This window comes from Ursus maritimus, unplaced genomic scaffold (genome assembly GCF_017311325.1).
Source record: "Ursus maritimus isolate PB19 unplaced genomic scaffold, ASM1731132v1 scaffold_14, whole genome shotgun sequence".
NCBI classification, from domain to species: Eukaryota; Metazoa; Chordata; class Mammalia; order Carnivora; family Ursidae; genus Ursus; species Ursus maritimus.
The window spans coordinates 47,767,919-47,783,374 of record NW_024423786.1 but is presented as its reverse complement, the minus strand read 5'-3'; the positions used below and the strand labels follow the sequence as shown (position 1 = coordinate 47,783,374).

General features: G+C 59.5%; 3 protein-coding genes across 3 annotated transcripts; 1 reads left to right on the top strand and 2 right to left on the bottom strand.

Annotated features, from left to right (window-relative positions):
* The first annotated feature begins 8 nt into the window (after positions 1-8).
* On the top strand, positions 9-2,456 carry MISP3 (MISP family member 3). Its single transcript, XM_040629197.1, has 3 exons — positions 9-1,243; positions 1,767-1,840; positions 2,111-2,456. Exons 1-3 carry the CDS (start codon positions 676-678, stop codon positions 2,126-2,128), a joined length of 660 nt encoding a protein of 219 aa, XP_040485131.1. The 5' UTR covers positions 9-675; the 3' UTR covers positions 2,129-2,456.
* Positions 2,457-5,775: 3,319 nt separating this feature from the next.
* CUNH19orf67 (chromosome unknown C19orf67 homolog) lies at positions 5,776-9,051 on the bottom strand. Its single transcript, XM_008711715.2, has 6 exons — positions 8,416-9,051; positions 7,581-7,725; positions 7,358-7,458; positions 7,085-7,270; positions 6,592-6,726; positions 5,776-6,126 (listed from the first exon to the last, which is right to left on the bottom strand). Exons 1-6 carry the CDS (start codon positions 8,748-8,750, stop codon positions 5,952-5,954), a joined length of 1,077 nt encoding a protein of 358 aa, XP_008709937.1. The 5' UTR covers positions 8,751-9,051; the 3' UTR covers positions 5,776-5,951.
* An 885-nt stretch (positions 9,052-9,936) lies between these two features.
* Positions 9,937-12,857, bottom strand: SAMD1 (sterile alpha motif domain containing 1). The gene is given in 7 exon segments (XM_040629196.1): positions 9,937-10,689; positions 10,781-10,892; positions 11,003-11,099; positions 11,191-11,485; positions 11,909-12,342; positions 12,345-12,404; positions 12,407-12,857. Coding segments are annotated over 7 exon segments (1,593 nt in total). The 5' UTR covers positions 12,843-12,857; the 3' UTR covers positions 9,937-10,530.
* Positions 12,858-15,456: the final 2,599 nt, after the last annotated feature.

Genomic DNA, 15,456 nt, shown 5'->3' with positions numbered 1-15,456 from the left:
AGGGCGGGGCCAGGGCGGGGCCGTAGGCTTCCCTGCAGGTGCAGGGGGCGGTGCCCGGCCCTGCCCCGGGGGCCGTTCTTGGAGGCCAGGGGCGGGTCAGAGAAACTGCCGAGGTAGGCGACGCCTTGGAACCCGCGGGCAGTGACTGTGCCACAGGTGCCGCGCAGGGCACCGTGTCCCAGCTCTGGCATCAAAACCCCAGCGCCGGAAACTAAGTCTTCCGAGCTGCTCCCATCCCGGGACACCGAGGCCCCCGGGCCGGAGAGCGGGGCCCTGGGGTCGTCCGAAGAGCGGGGCCCCGAGTCCCCCGGGTCAGACAGCGAAGTCCCGGGCCCTGCCGCAGAGCAGGACGCCGAGGTCCCCCGGCCAGGAGGCAAGGTCTCCGTGCCCTCCTCAGAGCTGGGCGCGGAGACCCCTGAGCAAGAGAGCGAAGTCCTTGGGCCGTCAGCCTGGCTGGACGCAGAACGCCCCCGGCCGTCTGCAGCTGGGGGTTTTGAGAGTCTCCGGCCGGGCAACCACGACCCCCAGCCGTCTGAAGCGCGGATCGCGAGGTTCCCGAAGCGGTGTCCTCTTCAGGATCCCGGGACCTCCTCCTCGGGGTCAGACTCTGAAGTCCCCCTCCAGCATTTTCTACTGCCCCCGCAGACCCCCCGGCAGGCACCCGAGGACCCGCTCATGGAGACGCCCATCGAGCGAGAAATCCGCCGTAGCTGCGAACGCGAGGAGAGCCTGCGCCGGAGCCGAGGCCTGAGCCCTCGCCGCGCAGGCCGAGAACTCGTCGAGCTGCGCGTGAGGCCGGTGCTCAGCCTGCCCGGCCCCGGCCCCGCGCTCCCGCGCGCCTTCGAGCGCGCGCGGGCGGGCGCGCAGATGCAGCGAGACATCGAGCGGGAGGCCCACCGTCAGGCGGCGCTGGCGCGCCCCGCAGCCCCGGAGCAGCGCGCCCGGCCGCCGCCGCAGCCGCTGGGCGAGCTCAAGCGATTCTTTGAGGCCGCCGGGGGACGCGGCTCCTCGTCGGCGGCTGAAGGCGGCGCGGACCCGCAGGGGCTGCCCGATCCCGGAGGCCGGCCGCGCTCGGCGGTGCAGCGTCGTTTCCCGGTGCTGGCCCGCGCCCCGCCGCGGGTCGCGCCGTCGCTGCTGGAGCAGGAGGTGCGCGAGGTGCATGAGCGCGAGCGGGAGCTGCAGCGCCAGCGGTTCAGCGTCTACGGCACGGCCGAGTTCAAGGAGCCCGCGCCGAGCCTCACGGGTAAGCCACGCGCGCACTGAAGCTGGGGTCTGTCAGGGCTCCAGCCGCCCTCACCGACTGCCCAACTCCAGTGGCCTCTCTTCTGGCCCTCAAGGTTCCCCCTCAGGGCTCCCAGACTCCTGGGACACCCCTCCCCAACTCTCTGTACCCTGCCCACCGCTTCAGTGCTGCCCAGTCCCTGTGCTCCACCCCCTACTCGGAATGGTCGACTCTCGAATTCACCTCCTCTAGGCTCTTGGTGAGTGAGGGAGGAGAATTCTAGGTGTCTTTATCGGGTTTCAGGGAACCCTCTCTGGGTTCTGGCATTCCTGGATCCTCCCTCTGAATTTACGAGTTTCCACCACCCCACTCTGGGTTCGCCTCCCTCCTCCTTCAGGTTACTCCCTCCTTTAGAATGGAGGCTTCCATGGGAAGGAGGGTAAACGCCTGTGTGTTTAAGGGGCGCGGCCGGCCTCCTTGGTCCTGGCCGCCTCCAGCTGGTGACAGGAGGGACAACCCCGGCTGAGCGCCCCTTCCCCCGCAGCGAGCAGGGGCGACGGAAAGCTGGCGGTGATCTGGCCTCCCCGCAGAAAGGCATCTGAGAGCGGCTTGGAGCAGGTGGGAGCCCCTTTTCCCCTCTTGCCTCAAGCACTCGTCGCTCTCCCCCCGCCTCCTTCCCAGGCGCCAGGGTGTTGGGCCAGGGAAAGTGCACCCCCGCGCCCCCCTGGGAAGTCACTCTGGGCTAGGACACAAAGTTCTGGGCACGGCCAGGGGATGACGAGGATGCGGTAGTCCCGGGGCCCAAACCGCCCCACCCTGTGCCTGGGTGTCACTCCTGCGGTGCGCAAGTCCTTAAAGTCTACCTTCCGTCTGGCCTCCTCTCCCCAGGAGGAGCGGAAGCCTTGAGGTTCCAGCAGGCTGGGACCCCCTGTCAGAGGTAACATGCACATCAGAGGAAACTGGTAGCCAGGTGCCCAGGAGTGCTCTCGGAATCCACTGAAGGCCTGGAAGAGGGCCAGCGGTCTGCGCCGGAGAAGATGAAATCGACCAGCCCCTCCTTGAAACTGACTTTGTGAAATTGACCAGTCTCTTACACTACCACGTTCAAAGCACCAGTGAAATTGTCCAGCCCTTCTCCGCCTAACTGCAAACCGAACTGGCCTTTACAATTAGAGGGCTAGGGTCTCCGACTCGGCTACTCTCACTCCCCAATAAAGCCCCTTCTTTCTGGGCAGTTCAGGCTGTTTTCCTCTGGGCTGGGGCGGGAGAGCGCCTGGCGGAGGAAGGCCCGAGAGAGCTGCAGGAGGCGCGGGCCAGAATACAGAATTTGCCCCTTAGCACCCTGTTCTGGGGGTGGCTGGTCTCCCCCGGCCCGGCCCGGGTACTGGTGCCTCCTGGCGGCGCGGGCGCGAACTGCGGTGTTCGGACAAATGAGCTCAAGCCCTCTCTTTCTCCAGACACCGTCAACACTTATTGGTGCCAACGGCATGCCCGGAGCTGGGCGCTGGCTAGACAGAGGTGATAAGAGGTTGTTCCTGCCCTGGGGACGTAAACAATAGCTACCAAAAAAGGGCGTGGTGGTGAAAGGCACAAGCTTCTTAGGAGGGCATACTAGGCCATTTATAATCTGTCCAGGAGTCGCAAGAGTCACATGCCTTATAGACCCCAGACACGTATTAAGGAGAGAAATGGGCTGTGCCGTAAAATGCCTTGTTTCAACGGGCAGGTAAGTGTCCATATCAGCAGTACTAGTAATGAGTGAACTCAGTGGCATCAGAGCTTCTAATTTCCAAAAGCACGAGGGGGTGGGTGAGTGGGAAATCCCACCTTTAAAAGAGAAATCTAGGGAAGCCTGGGTGGTTCAGACAGTTAAACGTCTGACCTAGGTTCAGGTTATGATCTCTGGTCTGGGATATAGCCCCGTGTCCACCTCCCCACTCGGCAGGGGAGTCTGCTTCTCCACCTGCCCCTCCCCCTGCTCATGTACTCACTCTCACTCTCTCAAATAAATCTTTGAAAAAATAAAAGAGAAATCTACTTAACTTTAAATGTGATTCTTGGGGCACCTGGGTAGCTCAGTAGGTTAAGCTTCTGCCTTTGGCTCCTCCAGTCCCCTGCTCAGTGGGGAGCCCACTCCTCTCTCTCCCTCTGCTGCTTCTCCTGCTTGTGTGCGCTCTCTCTCTCAAATAAATTAAAAAAATCTTTAAAAAATAAATGTGACTATTTAGAAAACTTTTTAAATTTGGGGGTGGGACACAGGAGGTGCAACAAGCAGCACCTGTTTGCAATCGAGCTTGTAGCTGTCAATTGTCAAGCCCTCCTTAATTTCTTTCCCAAGCCAAGGGGTTCAAGCCCCCCTTTGATGGGGCTCAAGAGAGTCTGTGAACACCCTAAGTTGAATAAGTGTATCTGTGCATTATATTCTGTGGTTTTAGGGTACCAGCTTCTTAAGGGTGCAGTGAGACCAAGAAAAAGACCAAGGAATGTTTTAGAATCATTGTTTCACCTCTTGGATTTGCCCAACTCTGTATGCCCTGGGTCTAGCAACAGGCTTGATTCTACATAGGGAGGACAAGCAGCTAATGAAGAATGAAAGGATGCTCACACAGCCTTGAACCCCAAGAGAAGCTCAATCCGAAAACACACCACTGGATCCCGTCATCAGCACACTGAGCACATACTTGATGGTGACTCTGCAGAGAAAGCAAAGGTCCAGCACTGCCAAGGTGCTTACTAAGAAGTAAGCCTGTGGAGTCGACAGGACTCCTGAAGTGTGGACCTGGGTTCTCAACCTTTCCTGCAAATTAAAATCACCTGAGGCACCCTTATGCCAAGTAAACCAGAATCTAACCAGGAGCTTGGCCTCAGTATTTTTTAAAGCTCTACAGGCGCTTCCCACATGGAGCCAAATTCGAGAACCATTGTGTAGGTAGAGGCAGGCTAGCAGTTCTCAAAGTGTAGTGCTTGGACCAGCAGCCTCAGGATGGCGTGGGAACTTGTCACAAACACATCCTTGGGCCCCAACCCAGATTTAAAAATGAGACCCTCCACACGATTCCATGCTAAAGTTGGGGAATCATGGTTCTTGATAGTTCACAAGCAACAGGATTCAGGAAATCAAGCCTGTTTCCTTCCTCTCCCAGTACTGCCACCATGCACCAGAAACCTTCAGTCCTAACTGGCCTGTAGATTTGCCTTAAGGGAGACAGTCTAAAGCTATGTGTGGCTGGTCTGAACTGAGATGTGCTGTAAGTATGAGAGACACACCAGATTTCAAAGACTACCCCAAAAGGGGAACTATCTCAATAATTTCTTGCATTGATTATATGTTGAAATAATATTTTGGATATGTTGGGTTAAATAAAAGTCACTAAAATTAATCTGATCTTTTTTTTTTACCCCAACTTTTTTAACGTGATTACCATGCAGTTTGAAATTACATATGTCACTCGCTTTTATGGCTCAATTTAAACTTCTATTGGACCTAGCTAAAGAGCCTTGACAGTGTGTGTGTGTGTGTGTGTGTGTGTGTGTAACTCACAGGGACTAAATTAAAACCGTATTAAGGAGCTTCAGAATCCCCTTGAACTCATTCAGACTAAACAATTTTGATGAAGTCAGAAATTGTACCCCCACCCCCACCCCCAAAAGATCAAGGGTTTTGGTGTCCAATCCTGATGATTCATTTTACCTCGCACGTCCGTTTTTGTCCTCTTAAACGGGCTTACAATACTATGTGCCAGGGAGTTTTAGGTAAGTGAGTGCTTTGCTCAAAAACATAAAGGTTAGGTCTCTCCTCTGACTCCAAAACTGCTACAAGGAAGGAAAAGGCATGCCTTAAAGGAGGTAACTCGCAGATGAGTGACAGCCTGGTCAGGAAGGACACCCTTTCTCTCGCAAGGGACCAGCTGCAATCGGAAAGACCCAGTTCAGGTTCGAGCTCCGTCACTTGCTCGCTGAAGCTTTGAATAGGTGAGTTTACCTCTCTCAGCCCAGGTTTCCTTTCCAGTCCAAGGTCGGAGTTAAGCTTAGAGGTCCCAAGTTGGAGTTCCTTACGGCTTTCCCACCCGCCCGCGCCCCGAACACCCTGAGGAGCAAGACGACCTGCCCACTCCGTGACCCAAAAGCTGGAAGACGAAGATTTGGCTCTGGCCTTTAGGAAACTGCCCCCGGGCCCTGTCCTGGGGCACGTCGGGAAATATAGTCTTTTCGGTAAAAAGAAGTAACTTCCGGGTCAAATACGAGAGTGGGCGTGGCTCCGGGGTCCCTTCCCCCATTGGGCGTTGAATTTCCCGGCTACCCAAAACTTGCGGTTTTTTGGGTTCCGGTTGTTGACAGGCACTGCTACTTCCCTTTTAGCTTCATGTGCGCCGCTGCGCATGCCTTGAGCGCTAGTCCGCCAGTCGAGGGACTTTGGTTTTGTTTCAAAGACTACATTTCCCAGAAGGCCGCGCGAGTGGGCGGGGCTCCCTCGCCCCAAGGGGTGGGGCGCGGCGCTGAGAGCGGACGCTGAGCCTGTGACCTCTTTCTTTCTTTTATTTAACGCAAAACTGGTGTGTCCACAAGAAGGGCTCCGCGGCCGGGCGGGACCCGGTGCGGACTAGCCAGCTCGGCCTGGCTCTTTGGAAGGCGAGGCCTTGGTGCACTGGGAGAACGAGTGAGCCCCTCCTCTGCTCCCTCTCCCGGAGTTTGGAACTGTCAAGCTCCAGCTCCCACCCTCTTTCCAGGCTCAAGACCCCTGCGCGGCCCACGCCGCGGGCCCGGTTGTGCTCGGGGGCCGGGCCGGGCCTGCCTGGCCCGTAAGGATCTGCACCAGCAGGTCGGTGGCCAGCATGTGCGAGGGCTCCTCAAAGCCGATGGTCAGCAGCTGCTGGTAGTCCCCAGGTGGCTGCGGGCACAAAATCCTGGGGGCCGGGACAGACAGGCCTGGACGTGAGCGCCCCCTGCTTCTCGGGAGCCCCTCCCCTCGAGTGAGAGGCTGTGGCTGAAAGAGGCTTTGTTTCAGCTGGGGGTGGGAAAAACCCAGGGGGGAAAGTGGTTTCCTTGTTGATGAGAAACCTAGAGGGTAATGGCTCTGGGAGGCTGAACAGCTCTAGCCCTGACCTGGCCTGTCACCAAGCTGGCTGTGTGTCCTTGGGCAGGTAACTTAACCTCTCTGAGCACCTGTTTCCTTCTTTGTAAAATGGGGCTTATAGTATAGACCTCAAGGAGTTGTTACACAAGTCTACATAAAGCACTTTTCAGGGCACAATAAAATGCTATCCTTATTACCAAGGGAAACAATGTTGGGGGAAGTGGATGGTCTTTGGTGGGGGTTCTGCCCCTCCCTCCAAGCCCCACGCCCACTTTGCCATCACCCTAACTCCTACCATGAATAAAGGTCATCCTCGTCAGGTCCTAGCGGCACCCATCGGCCAATGGACCACAGCTTCTGGATCTGGGGGCACGAATTGGCTGGACTCTTGCCTGTGTCTTCCCATGTATCTCGATAGCACAGGAAGTAGCTGGGAGGGGAGGGGTCCTCAGTTAAGAATGAGCAGTTTCCTAGCTTCTTCTGTTGAGGGCTTTGATTTGGGGGGTGAGGTGGAACTCAGTATTTGCCCTCAAACTCTCAGGTGGGGATGTGGCTCAATATTGAGGCCTTTTCTCCCAGTCAGCCTACTTTGAAGATGAGGACTTTTATTTTAATGGGAGGGTGATTTTTTTTTTTTTTTTTTTTTTTTTTTTTAAGGTGGGGATGGCGTTTCAAAGATCTTTGGTTTCCTGCTTGGCTTTCCATGCTTTGGTGGTGGTGGTGGTTCAGGGCCCTTGCTAGCATTCTGCAGAGAGAGGGGAGAACTTTGGTTCTATAAGGGGACTCACTAATCCACATGGGAATCTTGCCCCCTGCCGCTGGGCTCTGGGGTGGTTTCCAGGTTCCAACGCATCTTCTTGTAGAGGTATCGGGGGAAGCGGCTGGCGGTGTAGGCAGCTGGGGCACAGTATCTAAAGATGGACACCTCATGAGAAGGGCTGATGGAGAACCTCCCGCAGAAGAAACAGGAGATGCTGGCGGGAGATGGGAGAGCGGGGAATGAGGCTGGGCTCTGGACTCCACCCTCTCCTCACCCCCATTCCAGTCCCCTATCCTTTTACCTTAGGGGGTCAGTCTCCTCCAGGTCCACGAACCCAAAGGAGGCATACATGAGGACCAGCTGTTCCAGGCGCAGGGTCAGCTGTTGTGAGATCTCCAACAGCTGCATGGAAGAAGGGGCGTAATGAGATTAGCTGGTCTGCCAGGATCGCCCTCCCCCCATCATCTCCCACTCCTGAGGGGTGAAGAAAGGGGCGTAGGGTCTAGGAAACCTGATCCACACACCCCCTTTCGGACCAGCTCCTGCAGGGCTCCATAGATGGGGGGCACACTCCGTGCAGCTGCCTCCAGGTAGAGAAAGTAGGGCTCACACATCTGTAAGAAGGTGGGCATGGCCTTTGCCAGCTGTTCCTTCTGCACTCGGTCCCTGCTAAAGGCAAAAGGGGGCCTTTGCCTGGGGTCCCTCACTCCCCACTTCCCATTCTACTCACTGCTGACTTGTACCCCTGGCCTGGACCCCCTATTAAAAATTCCCCCTGTGCCAGGCCTTTCTCAGAGTATCTTCCAGGACCATTTGCATCAAGACCACTGAGAACACTTGTGCTGACACCTGAGTTCTACGACTGACTTTCACTCAAAATTTCCTGTAGGGCGGAGCCCAGACATCTAGGGTTTAAACAGCCTACCAGAGGATTCCAATGGATACTGAAATGTGAGAATTCCAGTCCCTTTCCCCCTGGGCTGGGAATCACACTATCCTTGGGGGGGGGGGTGCTCTCACACTGGTAGCCATTGGGCCAAATCTGGCACAGTTTGGTTTTGTTTAGCCTGCCCAGGGTTCAAAATGTAAGCCAACAGTTAAAAACTGGGAGAAAGTCCTCGTGAATTGGTAACCCCTGGGGGCCACATAATAGCAGGCACTCCCTAACCCCAAGTTTCTACACGGTTCTTATCACTCTTTGAAATGGGACCCCCAATCAACTAGTTTCATTTACTGTTTCTGGCTCCTGATGCTTTTGAGTTTGGGAACCTAGCGTGTGTTGCCTGTCCTGTTACTCTCTCTCTCTCTCTCTCTCTCTCTCTCTCTCTCTCTCGGACCTCAGACCCCGGCCAGCATCACCTGTAAAGCAAGTAGCTCTGGAAATCATCTGCCTTCTTGAGCAGGTATCGGAGCTGTTCGGTGATGGGGCTGAACATGGTGTCCAAGGGTAGGCGAGGAGGGGCGGGCCCTGGGCCCGGGGCCAGAGGCTCGGGGGAAGGAGTAGCGGTAGAGGCCTCCAGCAGCTGCCCCTGGACGTCCTCCTGTTCTGCCTCCGGTGGGTCCCCAGGCCCGCCAAGGGACGCCGACCAGGAGGGGTCTCCGCAGGGCTGCGCCCCAGGTTCCAAGTGGTCTGGGGGCGGTGTTTCCCCAGGGCCCGGGGGGAGCGTCTCCACGAACCACTGCTCGGTAGCCATCGTGGGGTCGCAGGCGAGGACCTCAGCTCTTTAAGCCTCCGCCGCTCACGTTGGCCGCGGGTTCGACCCCGCCCCGGGAACTTGGGACTCGCCGGGACTGGAATGCGGCCCCCTCCAACTCTTCCCTGCCTCGACCTCTCTGCCGGCGCCGCGCCGCGCGGAGGGAGTTCGCCTCGTTTGAATTTCAACACGCGGAAGGGGAGCGCCTCTCCGGTCCGCGCTGCGCGCCCGCGGGGCCCCGCGCACATGCGCGCTCCCGGAACCTAGCTGGGGCGACGCGTCCGAGAGAGGAGATCTGGGCCGGTGCTGGCCCAGCCCTGTCCTGCGGTGCGGCCCGGGGACCAGCGCCTTTCTCCTAGGCGGTTTCCTAGGGCAGAGGGGTCTTTCCCGAGCCTCCAAACCCGGGGCGCAGGTACATAAAGGGAGGACGCCCCGGTCTCGTAGAGTCTGACTCTGGCCCCAGAATCTGTGTATTTATTTATTTTTTAAATTCTAATGGGGTTGAGAAACTGCATTAGAACTTGGTAGGGACTTGTGATGTCAGTAGCTGTTTCAACTGATAACAATACTAAAAATCTTCACTTGGAAAAACGTCTCGGTCGCATGATCTCATCCCTTATGTTCCTTTTATTGGCGAGGACCGGGAGCCTGGAGACCCCATCATGGGTCCAGAATAGACCCCTGCCCCCAATAGTTATAGATTCCTGGTGGCCTGCCAAGGCTGACAAGACATACAGCTAGGAAGCCAAATACATGAATTACACTTAAAAAGACTCTGGGTAAAGAACTCAGACAGGTGTCTGACCCCACCCTGTGTGACCCTGAGCAAGCATCTTTGCTGTGCTGAGCCAGTTGCCTCTTCCAGAAAGTGGTTTTTTATGAGCTCTTTGCCTATGGGGCTGCAGAGAGAACAACCGAGAAAATGCTCATAAAGCCTAGTTAACTGCTGGTCACTCAACAAATATCTTGAGCAGCACCTACTGTGTGCCTGGGCTCTGTTCTCAGCATGGGGAGATGACCCAACTAAGCAAATATTCCTGCTCTCCTGGAGCACTTCCTGTCCTAGCTGGGCTTCAGGCAGCTCCATGCACTACCTGTCTTCCTCCTCAAAAAATTTTGTCTTAACCCTGGACTCTCCCAGGAGGCCCATAGCTCTTCAAGCCCCTCCCCCCATTCCATTCATAAATTGAACTCCTGGCTTTTTTTTTTTAAACTTTATTTAAAAAACCTTCGGTGCAATATTAAAAAGCAATACAGCCAGCTGGAGCGACAACCGACAGAAAGAAAGGAGAGGGTTAGGGAAGACCCAGGGACCCCACCCCAGCTGTTCCCAGGAGCAGACTGGGATGGAGCATGGGTGGTGGGGGAGAGAAGAAAGGCCACCCACCAAAATGAACAGGCAGATCGAAACATTTATATAGGAAATATCTGGCTGAACTGAAGAGGATCTAGGGGAGACAGGAAGCCCCCGTTGTGTTTTTTTTTATTTTTTATTTTTATTTTTTCAAAAATGTCCTAGACTTGGGGGGAGGGCTGGCCTCCTGGGGTGAAATGAGCAGGCCCTGTCCCGCCCCACACTCCCCTATCATGGAGTACAGGATGTGCTGGGGGCCAAGTGTGTGTATGCTGGGGAAACACAGGGAAGAGATGAGTAGGGAGGAATGCCCTCTCACTGGAATCTGTTATGAGGGCTGAGAGTGTCCCCATCCAGCTCCTGGACTCTGGGGGTCTTGGGTGAGATGGGGGCTGGAATGGGTGGGGGCAGGGGGAGGCTGGGTGCTCAGCCTAGAAAGCCATCGGGGTCGTCATCCTCAAAGTGGCCTTGCTGCAGCACCTTGATGTGGTGCTCGTAGATCTTCAGGGCCGGGCCCAGGCGGATGGACAGGCCGGTGAGCACGTCTGTGCGCTGCATGAGCAGCAAAGACTTGCCATCGATTTCCTGGGTGGGACCGAGAGAGAGCGAGCACGGTCAGAGCAGACCCCCATCGAGGCCCTGGAACAGAGGGGTTCACTGAGGGCTGGGAACTCGCCTGCTCTTGGAAAGCTGTTGCCTGCTCCGGGAAGCCGGCCTCGGTGAAGTATTCAACCACATCCATCACCGTCCACTCCACGGGGTCAGCCGGCTTCTCTTTGCGCCCAGAACTGTGTCAGAACAGACAGAACCAGTGAGCAGTGATACTTCTCTGGCTCTGTTACACACACACACACAGACACGTAGGCAACACCCCCATGTCTCAAATACCCCAACTTACGGACAGCCAAAGGGGGTTCCATCAGCCCCCGGCAGGGCTGGTTTTCCTGGGGGCAAAGGCACAGGGGATGGGGAGTCTGGCCCAGTGGCAGCAGAGGCTGGGAAAGGAAACACATATGCCTGTGGCTTTGTCTTGGGGCTCAGTTCCTCCCCACCAGGCAACAACCCCCAACTCAGAGAGATCCTTACCTGAGCCCCCTTCCTTATTCATGGCTGCCATGGAGAACACTTGGCGGGTGCCACTGCCTGCTGCCGGCCCCCGGCTTTCATCCTGGCCCTGGTGGGGTCCACAGGGAGTCCACTCCTTGACCCTCTCCTTGGCACTCTGAGGGCCTCGCTCGCCATTAAGCTGGTGGTGCTGGGCACCTGCTGGACGGTCACCCTCAGGCACCTCCGAGCCCTCAGACACATCGTCCTCCTCATCTTCGTCTTCATCATCTTCTTCCTCCTCTTCCTTCTCAAGCACTCGCTCTTCTCCACCTCTCTGGTGCCGGGGAGAGAGGAAGGAAAGGTTAGTAGCTGTTCTGGCCCTGGGCCCAGTGCCTGGGATCCAGGACGGAGTGGTGTGCTTAACACCCCCCTTTAATATCAACATGGACTAACTTTTACGCATTCAGTCCGTGCCAGGCTCTGTGTTAATAAAGCCCTCAGTAGCCAAATCTCACAAAACTCGCTCAACAACCTCAAGGGGTCGCTACTGCTATTAACTCGCGTTTTACAAGCGGAGGAAACTGAGGCTTGGCAAGATTAAGTCACTTGCCAAGGTCACCACGCGCCGAACCCGCAGGAAAGACGAGAAAAGCCAGGGCCGCTCGCCACCCGGTTCCTCCCGGGACTCGCGCCCCGCCACCAACTTCGCCCGCACCTGCCTACCGCGCGGCAGCCCCCCCCTCCCCGGCGCGCTCACCTTGCTCCGCGACGCGCGGGCGCTGGCGGCCGGCGGCGCCCGTCCGGGCCTGTCCCCGCGGGGCAGCGCGAGCGCTCCGAGGCGAGTGCGCTCCAGGCGGCCCCGCGCTGCCGCCTCTTCCTCCAGCAGCCCCTGCACGCGGCCTCGGGTCAGGCGGCCGCCGGCGCCGCCGCTGCCCCCGAGGTAGCGCACGACTTCCCGCAGGCTCACGGGCCGCGCCGGGCCGCCGGCCCGCGCCGCGCCCCCCTCCGGCGGCTGCTGTGGCTGCGGCGGCGGCAGCTGCTGCTGTGGCGGCGCCGGCGGCAATGGCGGCGGCGGCAGCGCGGCTCCCAGGCGGCGACGGCGGGGGGGGGGCGCGGCGGCGGCCGGGAGCGCCACTGCCGGAGGAGCGGCGGGCGCAGGGCGGCAGCGCGCCAGGGGCGGCCGCTGCGCGCGGGGCCCGGCTGCGCGGGGCCGGGCGGGGGCGCTGTGGCGGCGGCGGCGGCCGCGCGGGGCGCCGGGCCGGGGCGGTGGCGGCGACGGGCGCGGGCGGTGGCGGCAGGGCAGGCGTGGGCGGCGGCGCGGCGGCGGCGGCGGCGGGGCCCCCGCGGGGGGCGCGCGGCGGGGCCGGCGGGGTGGCTCCGCGCCGGGGCGGCTGGACGCGCGCCGCGTTGCGGTACGAGATGCTCCCCTTGTAGCTGACCCGGAGCACGGCGCGCTGCTGGATCAGTTTCTCGAGCTCGGCGCGCGTGCGCTCCGGCTCCGGGCCGTGCCGCCGCCGCACCATCCGGCAGATGCGCTCCAGGTCCGGCCGCGCCTTGCGCGAGCGCAGCGAGTCGATGGTGTCCAGGATCCACTCTTGGTAGTGCGGGGAAGCGGCGGACGACGAGGCAGCGGCCGCCGTGGTGGCGGCCGCCGCCGTCTCCGGCGGGGGTAGGGCCGGGGGCCCCGCCATGCCTCCCGCCCGGCCCGGCTGCACCGTGCGCGCTGCCTCCCTCCCAGCGCGGCGCCCCCCTCCCCGGCTCCCCTCCCTCCGCCGCTGCCCGCCTCCTCCGCCTCCCCCCCCGGGGGGCGCAGCGCCTCGGCGGAGCGGCGGCGGCGCTGCTGTTTCTTTGCAAAAAAAAAAAAAAAAAAAAGCGAGAGAGAGGGAGCGCGAGAGAGAAAAAACAGTGAGAGAGAAAGAAAAGAGAGAAAAAAAATATGCACACACTCACTCACTCGCACGCACGCACACACAGACCCGCTTCTGCTGGGCGCGCGCGGGGCCGGGGATGCGAGGAGGGAGGAGGGGAGCGCGGCGCGGCCGGCCCCTCCCCGCCGCCGCCGCCGCCGCACGCGCGCCTTGCGCCCGGGACACTCCGGCCCCCCTTCCTTCCCTCCCTCCCTCCTCCCCGCCGCCCGCCTTCCTCCCTCCCACCCCCACGCGCCCGCTTTTAAGGTGGAGCCCGGGCCCCCCGCCCGCCCCCTTTACCCTGCGCTCTCGCACACTCTGGCTCGCTCCGGCCCCCCCTTACAACTCCCGCGCGCTTTTTAAGGAGGCGCCGTGGAGTTGGCGCCGGGGCGGGGGCGGGGGAAAGCAGCGGGCGGGGGAGGGGGAGGGGAGTGCCGGGGGGAGGGGAGAGGGGGCGGGCGGGGCGGGCGGGGCGGGCGGGCGGCGCTCGGCCGCCCTCCAGCCATTGGGCGCGGGACCCAGACGTCCCCGGCGCCCAGCCCCCCTCTCCACGCCTCCCCGGCGCGCTCCGCTCTCGGGACCGCACTTACCGGGAACTCGCCGCCCGCGGGCCGGGCGCCGCGGGGACCCTCGGACTGTCGCCGCCCCCGCGCCCCAACGGCGCGCTTGGCCCCGCGCTCCGCGCCGAGGATGCGGGGAAGGGGGCGCGCACGGTCTCCCCCACCCTTTACCCCCCCCTGCCAGGGCCGCCCCCGCCGCCGCTCGGCCTCCCGGCGCGCCGGCCTCAGCGTCTCCCTAGAGCGCCCCCTCGGCCGAGGGCTGGACGCCGAGGGGGCGCGCCGCAGATTCGGGGACCCCGAATCCAGGGTCAAAGGGCAGTTTGGCGCCCCCTTCTCCTGCGGGGCGGGGTAGTGGCGGAATTCCGGCCAAACCCGGTTTTACAAGGACTCCAGGCCAGATCCTGATCAGCCTGGACGTTGGGGTCTGAAATTCTCTTTCACAAACCCCTGGGGGTATGTGGGCGGGTGACCGAAGTCGGGAACACCAACGACACTTTTTTTTAAACAAAACTTTATTGGTAATAGTTTTCAAATATGTTTACAACAGCACACTGTTCAAGAGGAAGTCGCGTCCTTCGCAGCACACAGGTTGAATCGCCCCCGTGCCCACCCGGGGCCCCACCCCAGGCCTGAGAGCTCCTCCTGGATGGGGAGAAGTTACGAGAGGGACAAATATGGGGATGAATGGGGTGGCTCCCCACTTTTCTGTTAAGAGAGAGAAAAGCACAAATGGGGGAGAGAAAGGGTGATGGACAGCTGACAGCTAAGCAGAGGAGGAGCGCCCTGGATGGGGGGAGGGGGGCGGAGGCTGCTGGGTGAATAAAACAGGCAGCCCCTCCCCAGCAACCCTGGCCTTGAACCCGGGGCCAAGAGGGGGAGGAGGGCTTTGCCTTCTTTTGCGGGGGTTGCCTTCCCAACTGAGCAGAGAGGAGGCTGGGCATTAAAATCTAGCTGAGAATAAAATTAGAGTTTGGGGAGAGTGCTGGTGGGAGGAAAGACCCTGGGCTTAGGGCTCCCCTTCTGTCTTTTCAGGGGCATCTCCTTTTTGGCAGGGAGGGGGCAGCTGCTTTCTTTGTCTTGGCTAAAGCCCTAGGGTGAAGAAAGGTCTATTGGGGCAGAAGGGGACAGGGGCTTCCTAAAGGGGCTGAGACCCTTCCAGGCTTGCCAGGGGACCCCCAGGGTTGGGGGGAGGTGGGCAGAGGAGCAGAGGAGATTAGCAGCTTGGGGCAGAGGTTTAAACCCCAGCTCCTTCCTTTACAAATTCAGTCTGCTTCCCAGCCTTGTTAAAATGGATTTGGGAAGGGGGCAGCACAGGAGGGGTAGGGGAAGGAGGGGGGGAGGCACTGGTGGAACTTAAATAAGATTATACATTTTTTTTCTTTTTAATTCTAGCAAGCAGCCCACTGAACAGGTCACTAAAATCTCTCCTTTCCAGGCACCATTGCTCTGAAGAGAAGGCTGGCCTTTCCTTCATTTGCCCTTAGTGGGTGATGCCTATGGTTTGGGGGGGTGGGGATGGAGTTAAGTTTGGGCCCCTCTTTCCACACCCTGTCCCTGAATACACCAGCAAGACATGGTCTGACTGGACACAGAAACTCATTTAAAACAGGCAGAAGTGGGCTGGGTGGGGGGCTTCTGGGGAGGAGGAAGGCAAAAGCGGTAGGGGGGGGCAGGAGGGTGAGGGGTTGAGGAGGAGCAGCTGGTGTTTCCATTCCTCTGAATATCTGGCTTCTTGCTCCCCCTACCCTGGAGGGTGGGGTGGGGTGAAATTAGATGCAAGGAACTCTGGGGCCCTCTGGCTGTTCAATCCAACCCTCCCACCCCCCCACAAAAAAAAA

Bases quoted from the DNA above. Each gene is read 5' to 3' on its own strand.
- MISP3 (XM_040629197.1), top strand. From the start codon at position 676: ATGGAGACGCCCATCGAGCGAGAAATCCGCCGTAGCTGCGAACGCGAG. The intron at 1,244-1,766 runs GTAAGCCACGCG...CTTCCCCCGCAG, and splicing joins GCCCGCGCCGAGCCTCACGG to CGAGCAGGGGCGACGGAAAG.
- CUNH19orf67 (XM_008711715.2), bottom strand. From the start codon at position 8,750: ATGGCTACCGAGCAGTGGTTCGTGGAGACGCTCCCCCCGGGCCCTGGG. The intron at 7,726-8,415 runs GTGATGCTGGCC...TTTTGCCTTTAG, and splicing joins CAGAGCTACTTGCTTTACAG to CAGGGACCGAGTGCAGAAGG. The intron at 7,459-7,580 runs GTGTGTGGATCA...TCTTCCATGCAG, and splicing joins AGGAGCTGGTCCGAAAGGGG to CTGTTGGAGATCTCACAACA.